The following is a 23851-nucleotide window of genomic DNA, read 5'->3' on the forward strand; positions in this document are numbered from 1 at the left end:
CTCACTGAAGGTGAAGGGGAAGGAAAATATGCTGACCTAAGAAACTTTGAAAATTAATAGAGTAAGACTACAAGTAAAAGGAAGTGTATGTAGCACTGTATTCTGACTGATAAAGTTGCTTCCTGCAAAAGCACGCTTAATAACTCTGAAACCACTACACCAGAATACTGGAATTGAACAATTAAGTACATGGATGGTGGATGGCAGGAGGGAGGTTTCTTGCTGTTGGAGTGAGAGGCTTCAAGCAGGGGAGAAGGCTAGAATGATCCATGTCACTGGATTAGAATTGAGGACATCAGTATAAACTCATGTTTAGCTTGATATTGATATAGATGACTATACATATATGTTTATATAAAGATTTGAAGACATGTGTATATAGTTTAGTATACACATGCATATGTCCTTGCTTTGTCAGCTGAGAAACCCTAGAAGTAATGACACCTAGTAGCAACAAGCACACCTAGTGCCCAGATCAAAGAACCAGGTCTATACAGGATGGTCCTGGCACATCTTGTAGTGCCAGAAAGGAAGGAAGTTATCAACAAAACAAAAACCAAATGATACGGATGTGTCAAAGGAACACAGGAGCCAACTGAAAGTGAAAAAGTTCCTAATAACCAAAGCTAGAAAACATTGATAGGAGTGTTAAAAAAAAAAAAAGAAAGAAAGAACTGAGCAAGATAAAGTATGACTGGATTATAACCCAAAGTCTACATTTCCATTAGCCCATACTGATATTAACAAATAATTGCATAAATATATAAGTGAGGGAGAAAGGACCAATCTCCCATGCAGAAGAATGTACATAGATAATCCACCCTCAAAGAGGTGGAGCACAGTGTACACAGTGATTCTTTCCAGAGAGTTCAGTATGGAAAAAGAGAAAAGGGTAACATGACAGTGAGGAAACCTGACACGTTGTCCTCAGGCATGTGATGAAGGTCAACTTCAGCAGGGTGAAGTCATGTTGACAGTACAGATCCGTGATATGAGGTGATAAGACCAGCACCTTACCACTGGGCTCTTTCTCCCAAAACCCAAACCCTAGTCTAATCATAAGAAAAACATCAGACAAATCCCAACTGATGAATAGTCTATAGAATACATGATTAGTACTCAAAGCTGTCGAGATCATCTACAGCAAGTCTGAGAAACTGTCACAGCCAAGAGGAGCTTAAGGAGACGACTAAATGTCATGTGGTGTCTTGGATGGGATCCGAAAGAGAAGAAGGCCACTGGGTAAAAACTAAGGAGATCTAAACAACCTGTGGCCTTTAGTTAATAATAATGTATCAGTCTTGGTTCATTAATTATAACAAACATACCATACTAATGTAAGATGTTAATGGGGGAAATGTGTTGGGTATATGGGAATTCTTTGTATTATCTTTGCAATTTTTCTGCAAATCTAAAACTATCCTAACTTTTTTTTTTTTAAGTTTATGTTTAAAAAACCTTACAGGCCAGGCGTGGTGGCTCACGCCTGTAATCCCAGCACTTTGGCAGGCCGAGGTGGGTGGACCTCCTGAGGTCAGAAGTTTGAGACCAGCCTGGCTAATGTGGCGAAACCCCATCTCTAATAAAAATACAAAAATTAGCTGGCTGTGGTGGTGTGCACCTGTAGTCCCAGCTACTCTGGAGGCTGAGGCAGGAGAATTGCTTGAACCCAGGAGGCGGAGGTTGCAGTGAGCTGAGATCACACCATTGCACTCTAGCATGGGCAACAAGAGCAAAACTCCATCTCAAAACAAACAAACAAACAAAAAACCTTACAGATACTGCCGGGCATGTTGGCTCACGCTAGCACTTTGGGATCACCTGAGGTCAGGAGTTCGAGATCAGCCTGGCCAACACGGTGAGACCCAGTCTCTACTAAAAATACAAAAATTAGCTGGGTGTGGTGGTGCACACCTGTAATCCCAGCTACTCAGGAGGCTGAGGCAGGAAAATTGCTTGAATTTGGGAAGCAGAGGTTGTTTTCTGTTTGTTTATTTGTATATTTGTTTGTTTGTTGAGACGGAGTCTCACTCTGTCTCCCAGGCTGGAGTGCAGTGGCGCAATCTCGGCTCACTGCAACCTCCGCCTCCCAGGTTCAAGGGATTCTCCTGCCTCAGCCCTGGGGACTACAGGCACGCGCCACCACGCCCAGCTAATTTTTATATTTTTAGTAGAGACTGGGTTTCACCATGTTGGCCAGGCTGGTCTCGAACTCCTGACCTCATGATTCACTCCGTCTCCCCCTACTGCCCTCCCAAAGTGCTGGGATTACAGGCGTGAGCCACTGCACCTGGCCTTGGGAGGCAGAGGTTGTAATGACCAGAGTTCATGCCACAGCACTCCAGCCTGGGCAACAGAATGAAACTCTGACTCAAAAAATGAAGTAAAATAAACCTTACAGATACTGACATTTAGGGAATCATTTAAAAAGCCAGCTTATCATCCAATCAACCTGCATAAAAACTGAAAAGACATTAGGCCCATAAACAGAGCTCTCCATTAGCTTATTTCTTCACTTTTAAACACAGACACAGGCAAGGATCGCTAGACACATGAGACAAGTTTCCAACAATAAAGGAAGAAATCAAGCTAGGACAAAAAAAAAAAAAAAAGGAATTAGAATAATGTAAGAAATGGAAGAAAACTTAAAAATTACTTTATCTAGAGATACTATAGGTGGAGGTTTATCTATTTTTTTGAAACAGAGTCTGGTACTGTCGCCCAGGCTGGAGTGCAGTGGTGCCATCTCAGCTCACTGCAACCTCCGCCTCCTGGGCTCAAGTGATCCTCCCACCTTAGCCTCTTGGGTAGCTGGGACTACAGGCACACACCAACATGCCTGGCTAATTTTTGCCATGTTGCCCAGGCTGGTCTTGAATTTCTGAGCTCAAGCGATCTGTTCGCCTCGGCCTCCCAAAATGTTGGGATTACAGGCATGAGCCACTGCACCCAGCCAGGTTTATGTATTTTAAAGCTGTGAAACAGGGGAGGGAAATCGCAGCATGATTCCCTTATCCATTTGCCTGTCCCATAGCAAATCTCTACTTTTCATTATATCCTAATAGGTTTGAGTTAGACACACACAGAATGACTGCATCATAATTACAGACTCCCAGTTTTGAGTCATAAGAGACTCTAATTTGTGATGATAGTTTTATATATTTGTGATTTACAGTCACTTTTCAAGAGTTTCATTTTGCAGATTTACACTCTTCCACATATATAACATACAAAACATTACAAGTCACTGGATATTATTCCCAGTCATTTTCTAATCACATTTTATTAAATTATCAGGTCTGTATAGTGATAGTCTGAGATTAGTCTCTAAGCCTTAGTCCACATCCCATGTTTAAGTTCAGTGGAATCCATAAGAATCCACGGAGGGCTCTCAGGTGAGTACTTCAAAATCTGTGAGAAGACTGCAAGGATAGGAAAGAGCTGTCTTTCACGAAGAGTGACGTGACCATAGTGAAATGGAAATGAATGCCTGGAATTTAGGTGGCCCTGAAGCCCACAAAGAAAGATAAGTGACATGTCAAGCTTGTTGCAGAGAAGGATGACGAGGCTGCTTTCTTGGTGACAATTTTAGGTACACTGAAGAGAATTCTCCAGGGCCACTCCAATTCTATTTTTCCTGTTTTGCTTCACATGCTGCCATCTTTAGTCTCTTCTTCTAACCACAGTGCCCTCCTTTCCCTCCAAAGGAAGGAGACGTGAAAGGGCAAACTGTCACTATTCATAAATGCTTGTTAGCTGAATGTTCAAGCAGCCCTTCCCTTACAGGACCTCCCACCCCCACCTCTCTTATTTGAGGCTTTATTTACTTATTTAGAGACAGGGTCTCGCTCTGTTGTCCAAGCTGGAATGCAGTGGCATGATCACTGCTCACTGCAGGTTCAACATGCTGGGCTCAAGTGATCCTTCCACCCCAGCCTCCCAAGGAGCTGTACTACTGGTGAATGCCACCACATCCGGCTAATTTTTTAAATTTTTTGTAGAGATGGGGTCTCACTGTGTTGCCCAAGCTAGTCTCAAACTCCTGGCCTCAAGCAATCTTCCTGCCTTGGTCTCTCAAAGTGCTGGAATTACAGGCATGAGCCACTGCACCCAGCCACTTCTTTATTCAACATATTCAGGACTTTTCACTTGCCTTAGTTTTTAAGTGTCTTGCCTAAGTCTTTTCTCTGACTTACCAACTCTGGCCCCCAAACTGGAGAAAATGGGAGACTTAACAGCGCTCTAAGTGATGTACCCCATCACTTACATACGATGGGACCAAATCCACTATTTGGTTCAGTTCGTAGATATTTATTGTAACCTTCTGGACAAGAATGATTATGTCTGCTATGGTGTAAGTCACAGGGGTAAGCAAATTCTAGAAGCTGCAGTTGCTCCACTGCAGAATATCAAGAGATAAGCCCTTCCAGGCATTTCACTAGTTTATCCATAAGCAAGGGGGAAATAGAGTCAGTGCCACCCACTCAGCCTTTATTTCCATGAAGGCAAAGGTTGGAATGAAGATTGTCATCTCAGTTAAATGTTACCTCTGAACTACCAAAGAAAAAAGCAGAGAGAGGTTGCAGATCTGGCTACGTTCCCTCACCCAATTTGAGTCAAATCATATTTAATCCCTACCATGAGGTCAGCCCCAATTCAATAGTTGCTCAAGAAATTAGTTCAGTTGTGAGAATAATCTGAGAGCTCAATTCACAGCCCAGACTGGACCCAAACCTTCACGTTCATTTATATAATAAAATGCTTCCTGTGTGCCAGGCCCTATGCTAAATGGCACGTGATCACACTTAACCTCCAAAACAACTCTAAGTGAGCGTACTGACCATTTTCTTCAGATGTGAGATCAAGCCCAGAGATGGCAAGGCTACTAAGCTGTGATATGAAAAGGAACCATATCTGTGTAATTCCAAAGCTTCCACCTTTAAACCCCTTTTAGCTAGGTTTCTGAACAGGGTTGAAAACTTCATTGGACAAGTGTAGGGCACTATGCATCAGACTGGCCTTTGGACAATGGAAGACCACCCTACCTAAAACAGCCCTTCCCTGCCACTCAGCATCACTCTTTCCTTATTCTACTTCTTTCTAGCATTCATCTCTAAAATTACACCCATTCATCTCACAAAGACTGATTTTGTTTCTGCTATATTCCAGATACTGTGGATGCAGCAATGAAATAGACTACAATCTCTGCCCTCACCGATCTGACAGGATTTAACCTGTTCCTATCTCTCCTACCAAATATGAGATCCATGAGGGTAGAAGATTGTCAGTCTTGCTTATTGCATATTTCCAGCACCTAAATAGCCTCTGATATATGGGTACAATAGACAGCAATGTTCGTCAAAGAACTGCATCCATGACATCCTCAGCATGGCATAGGAAACTGGTCAAACAATTCACAAAAGTGATTTTATTCCCATGCAGAGTTCCTTATAGTGCACTGTCTTAGTACTATTCTACAAATGGCCATTATATAAAGATTTAAATTAAACCTCTGTGATATCCTAGTATTTTCTAAATGTTGAAAAAAAAAAAAAACCACACAAGTTTAGTCATCAAGAGTGATTTTTCTGTGCAAAAAAACAAAAAACAAAAACACACACACACACACCAAAAATTCCCCAGTACCAGATAGCCACAATACTAGAGGAGGGAGTAAACGCACGTGAGGAAAAAGGATTCAAAATAAATTTTTATTTGCAAAATTTAAAAAAAAAAAAAAAAAACAGGAACAGAAAACTAGTCCGAATCAGGTTCCTTCTTCTTTCTTCTCGTCCCTTTTGGATGAGTCCCAGACTCTGTTTTTTCTTTGTTGTGTTCAGTTTGTTGTGTCATCCACTCTTTTTCTAGCTGTTTCAGCATGTCTGGAGTGAGGAGTCCTTGCTGCACCAATCTGGAAGCAAGGGACAGCTCTCCTGCATCGGGGCTGGGTGGCTCAGTAGCTTTACTCCCTAGAGCTTTGGTGCCGCGTGTCCTTCTCGCTTGGCTCTTTAAGGTTCCTGACAATCGTGACTGGCTCCCTGATGGAAAGCCCTCCAAATTCAACAGCTTATGCGTCTCAGACATTTTAATCAATTTAGTGATATTGTGTACACCATCTTGGATAATACCATCTAGTTCTTTCTGGAGATCTCGAATAAGGCTGGCATCTGGAAACATATCCATAAATCGGTAGCTGGGAAAAAGACACATTAGCATTATAGCAACAGCTCTTATCGCAGTCACTGGACAACTCTCAATGGCACACCTACATCTTGACATTAATTCTAAATGTTCTTTTTGCAAACTCTCTTCAGTGCCTCTGCTCAACCTTGATTTCTGCCCCCACACATCCGAGGAATATGTCATCCTGAGGGTGGGTCGGCACTGTACCTCAATAGACTCTGATACACTCCTGGAGAGGGACATGCCCCTCCTTTGAGAATCACTGGCCTAGAACAGGACTTCTCAAACAATAATGTACAAGTGAATCACCCAGGGATCTTGTTAAAATGCAGAATCTGATCAAGTCAGGGATTAGCCTGATACTCCTTAGTTCTAACAAGCTCCCAGGTGATACCAATGCTTTTGGTCCAAGGACCATCCTTTGACCAGCAGGAGTCCAGTGGACCTTCCTTCTCACCTAGCCATCTTAACTAGAATTGCAAGAACTCAAGTCATTTTTGGAATGGGTATAAACCATTCCATCAGTTGAACTGCCTTTATGGACAACAGACATAATATAGAGCATCTTGCAAATATGTCCATAATTTGAAATAGAAAAACAAATTCATAAAACCTTTAATTTGTCCTACTAGAAAAACGAGAGCACATAAAGGAAAAATGTTGGTACCTTAGCCACAGGTAAAGATCCAAGACATCGTGGACAGCTTCAAGATCCATGAGGTCTTTAATATTCTTAGGTGGAAATAAAGGCCATTTGATGTATCGGCGTAACCATGCAAAGGTCAGGGGCTCATTCCTGCTATACTGCCTGGCAAACTGAGAGAGAAAGAGGAAAAGAGTTTCAGAGAAGTGTCAGAATTCCCTTAAGTCTATAATTAGAAAGAGAAAAAAAAGAAAGCAAAACAAAACATTAATTGTGGTTGTATTTCAATAGACAGGTGGTTTCTTTTCTCCTTTATACTTTTCTACATTTTAAAGAACGTTTAATACTTTATAAGGCCAGGTACAGTGGCTCACGTCTATAATCCCAGCACTCTGGGAGTCTGAAGTGGGTAGATCCCTTGAGCCCAGGAGTTCGAGACCAGCTGGGGCAACATGGAGAAACCCCATCTATACAAAAACACAAAGAATTAGCTGGGCATGGTGCTGTGTGCCTGTGATTCCATCTACTCCTCAGGAAGCTGAGGTGGAGAATTATGAGCCCAGGGAGGTCAAGGCTGCAGTGAGCCATGATCGTGCCACTGCACTCCAGCAGAGTGAGACCATTTGGAGAAAGAAAAAACAAAAAAAGATGATTTCCTTCTTTTTCTAAAACCAGGGTAATAATATGTGCAGCAGAAGTTCAAGGGCTACTCTGGGCACACTACCTATAGGGTATCCCTGCTCCACAAGGAGAAGTTAAAAAAAAAAAAAAAAAAAAAGAAGAAGCTGTAGAAGGACTAACTTTCCAGGGCCTAAGCCTGTTAAACTCTTATTTAGGAATATGTGATGTTCTAAGCTATGGACAGACAGTACCTGAAGACTCCTATTTCTATCTCATTATGTAATAGTCCTATAACCTCAAATACGAGCTTAAGTTTCTCTATCTTGTTAATGTCCTCCCTTATTTTTTATTTTTTTGAGATGGAGTCTCGCTCTGTTACCCAGGCTGCAGGCACGATCTTAGCTCACTGCAACCTCCGCCTCCTGGGTTCAAGTGATTCTCCTGCCTCAACCTCCTGAGTAGCTGGGATTACAGGCGCCTGCCACAATGCCCAGCTAATTTTTGTATTTTTAGTGCAGACGGGGTTTCACCATGTTGGTCAGGCTGGTCTCAAACTCCTGATCTCGTGATCCACCCGCCTTGGCCTCCCAAAGTGCTGGGATTACAGGCGTGAGCCACCGTGCCCAGCTGTCCTCCCTTATTATATAGAAACCCTCTGAGGTGGCCTGGTGCAAGGCTGGTCAGAAGTCAATCTTGGATCTGCCTCCTGCGAGCTGTGTGGCTTTGGCCAAGTCACCACTCTTTGCTTCAGCTTCCTCATTGGTAACGTGAGACACCACAGCCCTGTCTTGAACCACAAGACACTGCTGGGGAATGTGCTTTCAAAACCATGTTGCATTCCAGACATTAGGCAATATTATACATCACCTGTACTACAGAAGATAGACATACAACCACACAGTAAGACCCCTCAAGCAAGAGTTTAAATAAAATCTTCAGCTTCAAGATTCAAGCTGATTTCAAATGATTCATTTCCTAATTAGGGGAAATTCTCTCTAAATGCTTAACCTAAGCAAGGTTAATACTTCAGAGAGGAAGAGCAGTTTTAGATCAATTGTGGTTAAATAATGCCACAATTTTGTTAAATTCAGTCTGGTCCACTCTGCTAAGTTTAATAAATGCCAAGTAGGATAGCCATAAACAGTAGAAATGTGACCACACTACCTGCTAGGCAGGACAGGCCAAGCATGAGTTCTCAAGTTATCTTATAAAGGCAGTGGCTCTATTTTTTTTGGCCACAAACAACTAGTGGAAACCCAATACATAAAAGAGCTAAGTAAGGAGCTATGCAGAGAGGGCAGGGAGAGATGCCCGCCCATCCGTCCGTCCATCCATCCATCCATCCATCCAGCAGCTGGCCCTAAAGGAGCTCCATGGAGCACAGCTTCCAAATCACAGTCCTAAGAGGCATCCTAAGTCATTAATGTGATTGAGCTCTTTCATAGTTCAGTAAAGACAAAGATCAAGAAAAAAGGAAAAGCCTCTAGATTTCATATTCTAATTTTTAAACAAAAAACACACGGAGCAGCTGGGCGTGGCGGCTCATGCCTATAATCCTAGCACTTTGGGAGGCCAAGGCGGGTGGATCACTTGAGGTCGGGAGTTCAAGACCAGCCTGGCCAACATGGTGAAACCCCATCTCTACTAAAAATACAAAAAATTAGCCAGGCATGGTGGCGGGCGCCTGTAATCCTAGCTACTCGGGAGGCTGAGACAGGAGAATCACTTGAACCTGGGAGGCGGAGGTTGCAGTGAGCCAAGCTCATACCATTGCACTCCAGCTTGGGCAACAGAGTGAGACTTCATCTCAAAAAGAAAACACACCGCGCATCATGGCGCACACCTGTAGTCCTAGCTACTCAGGAGGCCGAGGTGGAAGGATCGCCTGAGCCCAGGAGTTTGGGGTTACAGTGAGCTATGATTGTGCCACTGCACTGCAGCCTGGGCCACAGTGAGACCTTATCTTAAGAAAACAAGCAACTGTTGACCTGCATGTTCCAGAGACTCCCTACACCTTAGTAAAGAGCGTCTATTCACTAGAATAGCTGTTTAAAGGACGGTGTGAATGGGGCCAAGGCCATGGGACTGAGTTCCACTCAGGTCAGTTTACGGCAGTTTAAGACTGTTCCATAAACTTCAACCTTATGCTAGCTAAGTTTTTCACAAATGCCAGCTCTAAGAAACATACTTTCTAGGTAAACATCTGGACATGGAAGATCTCTAACACATATTATTAAGAGAAAAAGAAAAGGCAAGTTGTGAGTAATTCATTAAGATAACGTTGATAGGGCTGGGCACAATGGCTCATGCCTGTAATCCTAGCACTTTGGGAGGCTGAGGCAGGTAGACTGCTTGAGCTCAGGAGTTCGTGACCAGCCTGGGGAACATGGCGAAACCCCGCCTCTACAAAATATACAAAAATTAGCCAGACATGGCACGTGCCTGTAATCCCAAATACTCAGGAGGCTGAGGCACGAGAATCGCTTGAACTCAGGAGGCAGAGGTTGCAGTGAGCTGAGATGATACCACTGTACTCCAGCCTGAGCAACAGAGTGAGACTCTGTCTCAAAAAAAAAAGATAATTTTTTATGGGGAAATGCACCCTCACAACAAATCTAGTGTTTCCACATGAACATGCACGTAGGCAAACGCAATGAAAAGCAGTCTGCAAAGATACACACAAACTTACACAAGTAGTTATTTCAGAGGACTAAGATTGGAGAGGGAGCCACATTTAAGCTATCTGTAATGTTTTCATTTTGTATAAAGAGAAAGTATGTATTATTTATGTAATTTTTTTTTAAAGGGCAGAGTCTTGCTATGTTGCTGGAGATGTTCTCAAACTCCTAGGCTTAAGTAATCCTTCCTGCCTCCCAAAGTGCTGGGATTACAGGCATGAGCCACAGCACTGGACTATTTATGTTATTTAAAAAATAAGTTTAGAGCTAGATTTGATTAGAATATAGCTCATATGCAGAATGCTCAGGCCTACAGAGGAAATGGCAGTGAACCTCAGTGAGTCAGGACAAGATTCAGAGAAGAGGAGGCCTTTGGGTTTAGTGGGGTGGGGAGTGCATGCAAAGCAGAGGAAATAGGGCGGGAGGTGAGAGAACATGTTATGTTTATAAGGTACATACAGCTCTGAACCACTTCCCTCACTTACTGTTATAGTGTAATCACTTATGTAGATTTCTTCATTATAATCATAATTATCATTGCAATGTCTTCCTAATATCCAATCAAGTGGATATGCCATAATGTAGTTAACCTTTTCCCTCTTGTTGGACATTTGGATCCTTTCAAAAACATTTTTAATAATTAAAATATTAGGCTGGACTAGGTGGCTCATGCCTGTAATCCCAGCACTTTGGGAGGCTGAGGCGGGATGATCACTTGCCTCCAGGAGCTCGAGACCAGCCTGGGTAACATAGAGAGATCTGTCTCTACAAAAAATGCAAAAATTAGCTGGGCATGGTGGCACATGCCTGTAGTCCCAGCTACTTGGGAGGCTGAGGTGGCAGGATCACTTGAGCTGGGGAGGTTGAGGTTGCAGTGAGCTGTGACTGCACCATTGCACTCCAGCCTGGGCAACAGAGCAAGACCCTGTCTCAAAAATAAAATAAATAAAAAAAAGTATTGTTATGATAAACCTTGGTAGAGTTTTTTTTGTTGTTGTTGTTGTTGTTGTTGTTGTTGTTTTGAGACAGAGTCTCGCTCTGTCACCCAGGCTGGAGTGCAATGGTGCAATCTTGGCTCACTGCCACCTCTGCCTCCTGGGTTCAAGTGATTCTCCTGCCTCAGCCTCCCGAGTAGCTGGGATTACAGGTGCCCGCCACCATGCCTGGATAATTTTTGTATTTTTAGTAGAGACAGGGTTTCACCAGCTTGGCCAGGCTGGTCTCGAACTCCTGACCTCAGGTGATCCACCCGCCTTGGCCTCCCAAAGTGCTGGGATTACAGGCGTGAGCCACTGCACCCAGCCTTGGTAGAGATTTATGGTTCTCCATAGTCCACTGTCCTTCCTGGCCCCCAGGAATCCTGTGCTTCTCAGAAGTCAGAGATTTGCATCCCTACCCAAATGAGTTAAAAGGGGCTAGAACCCTGGCATGGTGCTCATACAAGACAGTAACCCCTGGCTCAGTGCTTTACACTTATGAAAACTGAACACTATTGCTACTATTAACCACTATTTAAGTTTTTACCAAGTCTCTCATATTACAGAGTACTCTTCTAATTATTTTATTTTGAATAACAAAGTACTGTTTGGGGAACCTGCATCAACCGGAAGGAACTCAAAATAGCTTAAAGATAAAGGCTTACCTGTAATAGTGAAGAACACACAAAAGGCTGCTTCTTGTTGATAGGGGCTGTGCAGAAAACATACCTCACTCGCAGACTTAGTGGAATATGCTGGATCAACTCTGCAGAAAATTTAAAATCATCCATATTGCAGACAAAATACTGCCCATCAACTTGTGAAAAGTCTACAAAAATATCCTGGGGAAAAAAAGACAGAAATTACTGGACTGCCTAAGTGAATTAAAATGAACAATGAATAACATACTCAAGTCTATAAAAGACAATCTCTTTAATCCAGAACAAATTTCCATAAAGGCTTGCTTTTAATCACTCCCTCATATCCTTCCCCACCTGAAATACTGAGAGGAAATTCCTCAGGACTAAAGTCCCAAAAGATTTTGAGAAAAAATTTTCGCTTGTAAAATAAATTTTATAAATAGCAACTTCTCAAAGGCAGACTATCCATTCATGCTCATGAGGTTAACCAGTAATCACTTGACATATCAACATTTTTAGGGGAGATTTGAAAGGGAGTTTCCACTTACAATGAGATTGGAAAGTGTTGCATCAGGGAGATGGTAGGCAAACATTTCAATCTGCTCAGCAGTTGGATGAAGACCAGCTGCCTTTTAGTAAAAGAAAAAACAATCATAAACTGATTTTTTTTTAAAAAAAGGACAAATTTTCTTAAGTTATTGCATGATAAAGTCCTATTCAGGCCAAGCTCTCACCAAATGAAGTAAATGCCAAGAATTTGAGTAAAAGAAAAAAAAATATCATTTTACCATTTATTACCAATTAGAAAAGTTGATGAGATGATTTAGTAAAAATGACAGATTATGGCCACTGAGAAATTAGTCTTTTGCTTACATTTTAGTCATATTTCTAAAACCTATGATGATCTGGCAGCGTATAAAAAATGATTTTATAGGCTGGGCGCGGTTGCTCATGCCGGTAATCCCAGCACTTTGGGAGGCCAAGGTGGGCGGATCACGAGGTCAGGAGATTGAGACCATCCTGCCCAATGTAGTGAAACCCCGTCTCTACCAAAAATGCAAAAATTAGCTGGGTGTGGTGGTGCGTGCCTGTAATCCCAGCTACTTGGGAGGCTGAGGCATGAGAATCACTTGAACCCAGCAGGCAGAGCTTGCAGTGAGCCGAGATCACGCCACTGCGCTCCAGCCTGGCGACAGAGCAAGACTCCGTCTAAAAAGATTTTATGGCCAGGCGCAGTGGCTCATGCCTGTAATCCCAACACTTTGGGAGGCCAAGGTGGGAGGATCACTTGAGGACAGTAGTTCAAGATCAGCCTGGGCAACATAAGGAGATTCCCATCTCTACAAAAAATTTTTTAAAAATCAGCCAAGCATGGTGGTGAGCACCTAGAGTCCCAGCTGCTCAAGAGGCTGAGGTGCAAGGCTCTCCTGAGCTCAGGAGATTGGGGTTACAGTGAGCCGTGATCATGCCACGGCACTGAAGCCTGAGTAACAGAGTGAAACACTATCTCAAAAAAAAAAAAAGGAAAGAAAAACCTGTTTTCCAGGGTAAAACCATTTTCCATGTCTCAGTTTTCCTCAATGAATTAAAATGAATAAGAAAAACCCAGTCACTTTAACCAAGGCAATAAAACTAACATATATACATACATCTAGAAAGACATGAGAACATTTTTAAACTGGAAGTGAATTCTCTTTAGCTACACATTACAGCGTTAGGACATGGCCACAGGTAAGTATAAGGAATGAAGTATGAAACAGAGAGAGAAAGTGAATGAAAAAGACAGAGGAAAAGAGGCAAGAGAGATAGTCATAAGGGAGGGAAGAAGAGTCCAAGACATGAGGTGCCCAGGAGGCAAGCAGGGAGGTCACGGGAGCCACCCACGAACCTAACTGTACTGCTAACAAGTTACAGAAATGATTCCAGCACAGCCTTCCCCTGGAAGCTTCTCCCTGCATGCTTCTCCCTGCACGATCTCATGTCTATATTCCCCTTCATCTAGTGTCACAGACAAATGAGAACATAAGCCACGTAAGTGAATTTTCCAGGGAACTTTAAATTTTAACTATTACTAGAAAGTTTGTTTCAAAAATGAGTTAATTCTAACTCATTAACTAATATTAACCAAAATTTAACCTTCTCCTCACTGGATGAAGTTGTATTGCTTAGAGCTGTTTTTGCCCCATACTCAAGGGTTTCGTCTATATTCAGGCTTCTGGTCATTTTTCAGTCCACTAATGTAGCTCTGTGTGCTCAGCTGAAGAAACTGCTTTCCTCCCTGTTCCTTCCCGCTGCTAGATTCCAGAAGGAAGTAAAGGCAAAGCAGGCTCACTAAACTTTGTCAATCTGGACCTTCACTCGCATACCATTCTCTGATCAAAGGATCTCTGTGGCGCTCCAAAGCAATAAAGGAGGGCTTTTTTTAATGCAGTTTTCATGGCACAAAATTTTCTTTCACTTATGTCTGTATCCAGAAATGTGTCTGAGGTGAGAGTCTGGATGGTGGGTGAGGGAAAGAATCACTGTCCTCCACAGAGAAGTAGTAATTAACATGTTACACCTTACCCTTATAGGATCCACAGGCCTCTTCAAAATTTCCTTTAATAAACTGAGATCTTCGTGATTCATTGTTGTAACCTCTCCTTCTTTAAACCGCGAGCTGAATCTGCCAGCTCTGCCAGCAATCTGCAGGGCTTGAGAGGTTGTGATTGGTTCTAGTTCTCTCTCTCCCTTTTCATTGATACTGGGCTTTATAAGGGAGTAAAAAATAATTCTCCTTATGCTCCTGAAACAGAAATAAAAGTGATCCTGCAGACTGGATGAAAAACCCTTCAATACTTGGGTCACTGCATAATGCTCACTCCAATACTAGCTTAGGTCCTCTTGCAACCTTGACTGCCACTTACAAAATTAAGGAAGGTCTGGCACAGTGGCTCACACCCATAATCCCAGCACTTTGGGAGGCTGAGGCACGAGGACTGTTTTGAGGCCAGGAGTTCAAAACCAGCCTGGGCAACATAGCAAGACCCAAGTCTCTACAAAAAATTAAAAACATCAGCTAGGTTCAGTGGTGTGTGCCTGTAGCTCTAGTACTCAGGGGGCTGAGGCAGGAAGACCGCTTGAGCCCAGGAGTTTGAAGCTGTGGTGAGCCATGATCATACCACTGTACTCCAGCGTGGGGCACAGAGTGAGACTCTGTCTCAAAAATAAATAAATACATAAATAAATAATTTTTAGGCTTAACATTGTTATCATTTAGAGATAATAACTAGCCCCAAATGCATAATAGGCACTCAGACACCTGACTGAGAAACTGAAAATAAAGTGACGTAGTACAATAGGTTAGCAGTAGTGGAGGGCAGCATTCAAACGTCCTAGTGTGGGCCGAGTTAGTGGCTCATGCCTCTAATCCTAGCACTTTGGGAGGCTGAGGTGGGAAGATCACTGGAGGCCAGGAGTTAGAGACTAGCTTGGGCAACAGGGTAAGACCTTGTCACTACCCCAAAAAAAAAATAATAACCAGGCTTTGTGGTGTGCCCTGCGGTCCTAGCTACTCTGGAGGTTGAGGCAGGAGGATCACTTGGGCCCAGGAGTTCAAGACTGCAGTGAGCTACAACTGGATCACTGCACTCCAGCATGGGTAATAGAGCAAGACCCTGTCCCTAAGAAAAGTCCTGGCACTATTTAATATTTTCTTTTTATTTCCCTCAACAGGTGTAGGCAACATAAACCTCAAATCTAGCCTATAATATTTACTCTCCCAAATCAAAGTGTTTGGTCATTAATGCCAATTAGAAAATTGAAAAACAAAAAACCACCATTTAACTCACCGAATATTCATGCTTATTAAAAACAAGTTACTTACAAATTAAGTCCCATGCCAATTGCATCTGTAGCAACCAAGATTTTGCATGGGTCATCGGGATCATTAAACTTTTTTGCTTGAGCAAGTTTGGTCCCTAAAACAAGAACAATTTATGTTAAATCAGTGTTCTCAGTCTTTTATTACATCAAGCTAAGTACATCTTGGAAACCCTCACCTCCTGTTCTTCCCATTTTTAATGATAAAACCTTTACTGTTTCAAACTTTATTTCTTTATATCCTCAAGGAGCCACTTATCCTTTACATCCATTCCTTCAAATACTCCATCATATAGCAACACAATCCCCCACCATACTAGCCTTATTCCTGAGGACACAGATTTCAGGACTACAACTTAAAAGGACATGGTCAAGTCCAGATTTCAATGACATTTCTGTAAGAAAATAATAAACTCAACATTTAAGATACAGTCTAATAATAGCAGCAACTAACAAGAACTATAATTAAAATACTTCTATTTCCACTAAGATGAAATAGAAAATTTATTTTATATGACGTTTAACAAATTACCAATACATCAAGCAGCTTAATTCAATATTGTTTACTATTTTTTATACATATCTCATACTATTTTTTATACATATCTCAACATAAATTGCAAAGATAGGAGATTTCATATCTTGTCACGAGGAAAGTCAATAATTACCAGGTGGGAGACTGCCATATATAACAGCTGATTCTAATCCCCGAATTTCAATCTGCCGACTCACAGAATAAATATCATTCTTGCTAAAACAGACAATGCAGTCCCCAGGCCGAAGGTTGTCTAAAGATTCTAGTGCATGGTCCAGCACGGAAATGGGGGTAAGCCTCTTATAGTCTCGAACCTACAATAAAGACATGAAATGGCAAAATGACACACCCAACTCAACTTCTTGTGACTAGTAATTAAGTGAAAAGCTTGTAATGCAGTTAAGAGTAGCTAAAAACTGATAAGTACCAATGTTTTTCAAAAGAAAACACAGAAAAACATTTATTTTGATATTATAAGTGTTACCATCACTTCTCATTGGCATCTCTAAATTAATAAGATGAAATAGAGTGTTTCATCTATTTTCAAAGCTTTTTCTCATATATTTCATTTTCATGGCAATGTGTTAAGTTCAGAAAGGTTATTAACTGCTATTTCCATTTTATAAAATAGTAAAACTGAGCCCAATAAAAAATTAATGTCTGAGGCACATTTTGCAAGTCTAACCTTCTGTGACTTGTCTAAAGAATGCAAAGCTAAGAATGGCAAAACACAGAATGGACTCCAAAATTTCTTCCACTACATTCTACTATCTCTCCTTGAAAACTGAGCACAAAACTAAAATAACAGGCTAATTCAAAACCATTTCCTCGGCTTCTGCTTATAATCCCAGCACTTTGGGAGGCCAAGGTGGGAGAACTGCTTGAGCACTGGAGTTCGAGACCAGCCTTGGTAACACAGTGAGATGCCCTCTGCTCCAAAAATAAAAAATTAGATGGGCATGGTGGCAAACACCTGTAGTCCCACCTATTTGGGAGGCTGAAGTGGGAGGATCACTTGAGTCCAGGAGGCTGAGATTGCAGTGAGTTGTGATTGCACCACAGCACTCCAGCCTGGGTAACAGAGTGAGACCTTGCCTCAAAAAATAATAATAATAATAAAAAAAAAAATAATAATAATAATTCATTTTATTATAGAACTCTGGTAAAGAAAAAGAGAAGTAGGATTAAAAGGAAACCAGTTACTTCCAATTCTAAGAATTTCAAAAAGGAATATAAACTGTGTCTGGCAATTAGATGTGTATCAAAGGCCCCAATATCTGACATACAAGACTTTGAAAATGACAAACTTGCTGGGTCTCCAACTTCTAAGAGTACTGATTTATTTAATTCAAAGAGATCTACTCAAGCCCCACAAGGTTTTGTCAAGAAGTGAAGAATTTCCTGTACTCTTGGAAGACTTAGGGTGTGATGACCACTCTGTCAGAACTTCAGATCATGAGGTTCAATCAAATATATATGGTGTAGTTGATCACAAGAAAATGAAGCTTTCTTTTTAGTTAAGTTCTGACGCTGGCATTATCTAGGGCCTCTGAAGCCACTGCCTAGGTACTCTGGACTATTTGATATGTCACCTGGAGAACAAAGCATCTAATCGAATACCTCCACTTCCTCCCCCGTTGTGTACATAAGCTCCGTCACTAGGTCAATAGCAGCAGGTTCTCCACACAAATGAACCTCTTCGGCACACAGTCCTGTCAATGCAAAACTGGGTTTCTTAATTTTAAAGATTTATAATTAAATATACAACACTTTACATAGTCAAAGTACTTTACGTTGGCTTACATATTGCTTTACAACCTTACCAAGTATTTTCAAAAATATTATCTCTGATGCAAACCTTGAAATAATCACCAGCTTCTAGTGGGCAAAGATTATCCAATTTTTATTAATCTCAGGCCTTTTAAATTGCTTTGGCCAAAGTTTCAACTCTATCAGAGTGAAACGAGCCAGGATTAGAAGCTGGCATTTGGATGCTAAGTACTGAACACAGGTCCTATACTTGTGTTTTTCACATTAGGCTCCATGGAATCGCTGAGGTACCTCAGAGGTTGGGGGCTGGAGAGCAGAAGAAACTCCAAGCTCTTTATCCCTGAGCAGATCCACTTCCACGTATTTTACATAACAGGCTTCAATGTATACTCTTTGTTTAAAAAAAAGAGTTCAGCTTTTTTTTTTTTTTCGTGAGACAGAGTCTTGCTCTGTCACCCAGGCTGGAGTGCAGTGGCATGATCTCGGTTCACTGTGGTTCACTGCAATATCTCCTTTCCAGGCTCAAGTGATTCTTGTGCCTCAGCCTCTGGAGTAGCTGGGATTACAGGCATGCGCCACCACGCCTGGCTAATTTTTATATTTTTAGTAGAGACGGGGTTTCGCCATGTTGGCCAAGCTGGTCTTGAATTCCTTGCCTCAAGCAATCGGCCAGCCTCGGCCTCCCAAAGTGCTGGGATTACAGGCGTGAGCCACCGCACCCGGCCAAGTTCAGCTATTTGTTTTTAAATTTGAAAACACCTGCCCTAAAACATGATCAAAAATTCACTCCAACATCAACCAGTAGAAATGTTCATTCATGTCTATGGACCTCAAGAACTCCTTGGAGCCTATCCTAAAGAAATAATTAAAAAAATAAAAAATAAGCTGGGTGTAGTGGCTCATGCCTGTAATCCCAGCATTTGGGGAGGCTGAGGTGGGGAGAGTGCTTGAACCCAGGAGTTCAAGACCAGCCTGGGCAACATAGGGAGACTCTGTCTTTACAAAAAATTTAAAAATTAACCGGGGGGCATGTCAGCAAACAGCTGTGGTCCCAGCTACTCGGAAGACTGAGATGGGAGGACTGCTTGAGCCCAGGAGGTCAAGGCTGCAGTGAGCCACAACTGTGCCACCACACTCCAACCTGGGCATCAGAGCAAGACCCTGTCTCAAAAAATAAAAAGCTTTGCCCACAAAAATTTTTACTGCAGCGTTATTAGTAATAGGGAAAAAAAGGTTCAACTCTATGGAGCAAATTACAGTATTGCCCTTCAATAGAGATATGTAATCATATTAATATGTAATATGAAAAATGTCACATGAAAAACAGCAAGATACAAAATTAGATGTTCTCAAAACACCATATGCACATACAAAAAAAAAGACTAGCATGAAACACACCAAAACATAAATTGTAGTTGTGTAAATATGAGATTTGAACATTTTAACTTTAATTACATGGTTATGCTAATTTTAGCACAGGAAAAAATGGATTTCCCATTATCAAAATAATATTTAGAAAATAAAAACTCATACTTAGTTGACTTTTTTGTGTCAAAAAGAAAGGTTCTAGGTAACTCTATTCGGTTGGCAATGGCAAGCAGATAAAAATGCATCTCAGCGCAGATGTCATGAAGCACGGGTTTTATAGCATTACGACCACCAACCTAGAAGTGCTCTGGTCCAGGCCCATCCTCTGGCTGGATCTCTAATCATTTGAATTTCATCAATTACTGCCACTTCATCTTAAAATAAAAAAGTTAACATGAGCAATACCATCTACTTAAATAGTATTATAAACAAATTCCAACACCAAAATTCAAGCATCACCATCACCACTACCACCATCACTTACTGGGTTCCTCTTTTCCAGCAGGTTTGTTCTAAGTGTTTTACCTCCTCTTAAGTACCTCCTCCTTAATCCTCACAACAAATCTATGAGGTTAAGTATTATCACTATCTCCATTTGACAGAAAAGTCAGAGGCCCAGAGAAATTAAGTTACTTGCTTTAAGTTATACAGTAAGTAAGTGCAGAGATGAAATTCAAACCCAGGCCATCTAGCTCCAAAGTCTATACTCTTTTTTTTTTCTTTTTAATTTAGATACAGGGTATCACTGTTGCTCAGGATGGCCCTGAACTCCTGGGTTGAAAATGATCTTTCTAACAGTGTCTCACTGTCATACAGCCTGAGTCCAGTGGCACAATCATAGGTCACTGTAACTTCAAACTCCTAGGCTCAAGCAATCCTCCTGCCTCAGCTTCCAAGCAGCTGGGACTACAGGCACGCAGCACCATGACCAGCTAATTTTAAAAACATTTTCTTGGGAGGCCAAGGCAGGCGGATCACAAGGTCAGGAGATCGAGACCATCCTGGCCAACATGGTCAAACCCTGTCTCTACTAAAGATACAAAAATTAGCCGGGCGTGGTGGCGTGCGCCTGTAGTCCCAGCTACTCTGGAGGCTGAGGCAGGAGAATCACTTGATCCCGGGAGGTGGAGGCTGCAGTGAGCCAAGATTGCACTACTGCACTCGAGCCTGGGAAAACACAGCAAGACTCCAGCTCAAAAAAAAAATTTTTTTTTTCTTTAGAGATGAGGGTCCTGCTATGTTGCTCAGGCTGGCCTCGAACTCCTGGCCTCAAGCGATCCTCCCATCTCAATCTCTTAAGTAGCCAGAATTAACAGGCACAAGTCACCACACCCAGCTCCAAGTCCATACTCTTATGTACTCTACCACACTGCCTCCCAAATTTAGCAGTTCCACTTGTCCTGTTTTTTTGCAATCTAAGAGACAGCCTGGGGAATTTGTCTGATGAGAACTATCACATCTGGACAGAAGTAAAAGAAGAAGGCAAGTTCCAGAACAAGGAGGTGACAGCCCTTCATTTACTAATGAAGCATCTCTACCACAGGAAACCAGGCAGCTCTCAGGAGCAAAAGTGAAGTGGAAAAATAATTCCTTGGGCCTCAGTCATCCTCATTCTTAGGGGTTTTAAATCCATCCCTATGGCAAAAAGTAGTGTATCTCATTTTCTAAAGCTAAAATGCTTCCAAATACCTTATTCTATTCCCTGTAATTCATATATTATATTTTTACTTTCTTCCCCAAATACTACAGAATTGAAAAGAGAACATTTAAAAATACAATGACACTTAGGAAAGTAAAGAAAGCTAATTTTATATTGAAAAATCATCAGATTAAAAATTACTTATTGAGGCCGGACATGGTGGCTCATGCCTGTAATCCCAGCACTTTGGGAGGCTGAGGCGAGGCGGATCGCTTCAGCCCGGGAGTTCGAGGCCAGCCTGGGCAATGAAGTGAGACCTCTTCTCTACAAAAAAAAAAATTTAAAAATGAGGCAGGAGGATTGTTTGAGCCCAGGAGGTCACGACTGCAATAAGCTGTCATCGTGCCACTGCACTCCCACCTGGACGACAGGAGTGAGACCCTGTCTCAAAAAAAAAAAAAAAAAAGTACTTAGTGATCTGGATATGTACAAACAAGACTAGAAGAGAAGATGTAGAGAAGAAATTCTGACTTATAAACTTCTGTGCTATTGTACAATGTATTACTTTATAATGTATTGATTTTTTAAAAACTATTCATCTCACAAAGTTGATTATTAAAATGAAAAAAAGCAAGCTACCAAATAGTAAAGTACGTTCCTATTTGTTTAATATACATACCCACCATGCACATATAACTATATGCATACACAACATGAACACAAATATTGACAAAGTCTGGAAAATATATAGGGTTAATTAACACCTATTGATTCCGGATAGGCGGGACTGGGAAATTATGTACATTTGTTTTCTTCTGTTTGCTTGCTTACATTTTTATATTTTCAATAATGAAGATATGATTGCTTACATAATAAGGAAAAAGTTAATTTTCACTTAAATGTTAAGGCCAGGTGCGGTGGGTTATACCTGTAATCCCACTGCTTTGGGAGACCTAGGTGGGAGGACCACACGAGGCCAGGAGTTAGAGACCAGTCTGGGCAACACAGCAAGAATCAATCTCCACAAAAAATTTATTAATAAAAAATTAGCTGGGTGTGGTGGCTCACACCTGTAGTTGTAGCTACTCAGGAGGCTAAAGCAGATGGATTGCTTGAGCCCAGGAGGTCGAGGCTGCAGTAAGCCATGACTGCGCCATTGCACTTCAGCCTGGGTGACACAGTGAGACCCTGACTCAAAAACAAAACAAAACAACTTTAAATAGAAGCTCATTGTGGCAGTGAACATAACAGGAAAAAACTTTAAACAACCTAAATATCCTTTAACAAATGGGGAAAAAATAATTTCAGTCCTAAGATGGAATACTATAAAACAGTTTAAATGAAACAACTACAAATATGTAGCTATAGATACTTCAATAAGACTAGATAGATCTAAACACATTTGTGGAGTAACCAAGCAAGTGGTAGAACAATAATAATATAATAATCACATAAATGTTTTAAAACACAACAATCTAGAATACTGATAATACTTATCAGTGATATAATATATATCCTGAAAATAGACAGGAAAACTATACACACCAAATATCTGTTACTAGTTAGAACAAAAGAAGAGAGAGGAATTAAACTGGAGAGTGGTACAAAGGAAATTTCAATTATACTTATTAACATTTTAGCTCTTTTAAGAGAAAAAGGGAAAGAACTTCAGGTGCAAGCATTTGTCAGCGGTGGCAGGATTGCATGTTTGTCATACTTACTCTCTTTCTAGATTTTAAAATTTTTTCTTCACACAAAAAAATCGTATTTCACATGTTCAAGTGTATTTTAAAATTAAAAATACCATGGCCAGGCGCAATGGCTCACGCCTGTAATCCCAGTACTTTGGGAGGCCGAGGTGGGCAGATCACCTGAGGTCGGGAGTTTGAGACCAGCCTGACCAACATGGAGAAACCCCGTCTCCAGTAAAAATACAAAAATTAGCTGGGCGTGGTGGCGGGCGCCAGTAATCCCGGCTACTTGGGAGGCTGAAGCAGGAGAATCACTTGAACCGGGGAGGCAGAGGTCGCAGTGAGCCGAGATAGTACCATTGCACTCCAGCCTGGGCAACAGAGCAAGACTCTGTCTCGAAAAAAAAAAAAAAATTAAAAATACCAAACCATAGTTTCTTAAACAGCATATACATACAAGGAGTTGTAACACTGCACATCTCAACTGTACAAGAAACATGTGAAGCCTGTTTCCCATTTGGCTGAACTATCACACGCTCTTCACCTGTCACCAAGTCACATGGCACACCCTAGAAAGACAGAAAAAAACCTAGAATTATTGAAAATAATGCAAAAATACGTTTTGGATATTTAACAGAGTGTTCTCTCCACTACCACCAAATTAGTTTGTTTCACAGTTAAAACATAATGTTTCCACGGCCGGATATGGTGGCTCATGCCTGTAATCCCAGCACTTTGGGAGGCTGAGGTGGGCAGATCACAAGGTCAAGAGATAGAGACCATCCTGGCCAACATGATGAAACCCCGTCCTACTAAAAATACAAAAATTAGCTAGGAGTGGTGGTGCGCACCTATAGTCCCAGCTACTCGGGAGGCTGAGGCAAGGGAATCGCTTGAACTGGGAGATGGAGGTTGCAGTGAGCCGAGATCATGCCACTGCACTCCAGCCTGGAGACAGAGCAAGACTGTCTCCAAAAAAAAAAAAAAATTCCCAATGCTTTTTTCCCTTTTATAAAAAATAAAGTAAAATAAGAGCCACTCTCTTACACAACTTGAGTAAACCTGGAAACATCTCAAATCAGCTAAATCCTCAGGTAACAAAAGCATGAGACACTGCAGCAGTTTCACATTTTAACTTTGTACATCTCTGAACTATTTGACTTCATTAAAATGAGTTGTTTCTATACTCAAGAAGAACATTATAAATACAATTTAAGAATGTAAAGACCTCCTATTATAATTCC

General features: G+C 41.5%; 1 protein-coding gene across 4 annotated transcripts in view; it reads right to left on the reverse strand.

Annotated features, from left to right (window-relative positions):
- Positions 1-5697: 5697 nt before the first annotated feature.
- Positions 5698-23851, reverse strand: part of SUPV3L1 (Suv3 like RNA helicase) — a 28896-nt gene continuing 10742 nt past the window's right edge. For 2 of the 4 annotated variants that reach the window (XM_063727082.1, XM_063727083.1), the window contains 10 exons: positions 23065-23176; positions 19574-19651; positions 17760-17851; positions 16273-16453; positions 15609-15702; positions 14309-14528; positions 12292-12372; positions 11768-11944; positions 6851-6999; positions 5698-6193 (listed from right to left, as the gene is read on the reverse strand). In XM_063727082.1, the coding sequence (XP_063583152.1) occupies positions 5758-6193; positions 6851-6999; positions 11768-11944; positions 12292-12372; positions 14309-14528; positions 15609-15702; positions 16273-16453; positions 17760-17851; positions 19574-19651; positions 23065-23176 (1620 nt within the window). In that variant the 3' untranslated portion in view covers positions 5698-5757. 4 annotated transcript variants of the gene reach the window in all.

The sequence above is a fragment of the Pongo abelii genome, chromosome 8 (assembly GCF_028885655.2).
Source record: "Pongo abelii isolate AG06213 chromosome 8, NHGRI_mPonAbe1-v2.0_pri, whole genome shotgun sequence".
Classification (NCBI taxonomy): Eukaryota; Metazoa; Chordata; class Mammalia; order Primates; family Hominidae; genus Pongo; species Pongo abelii.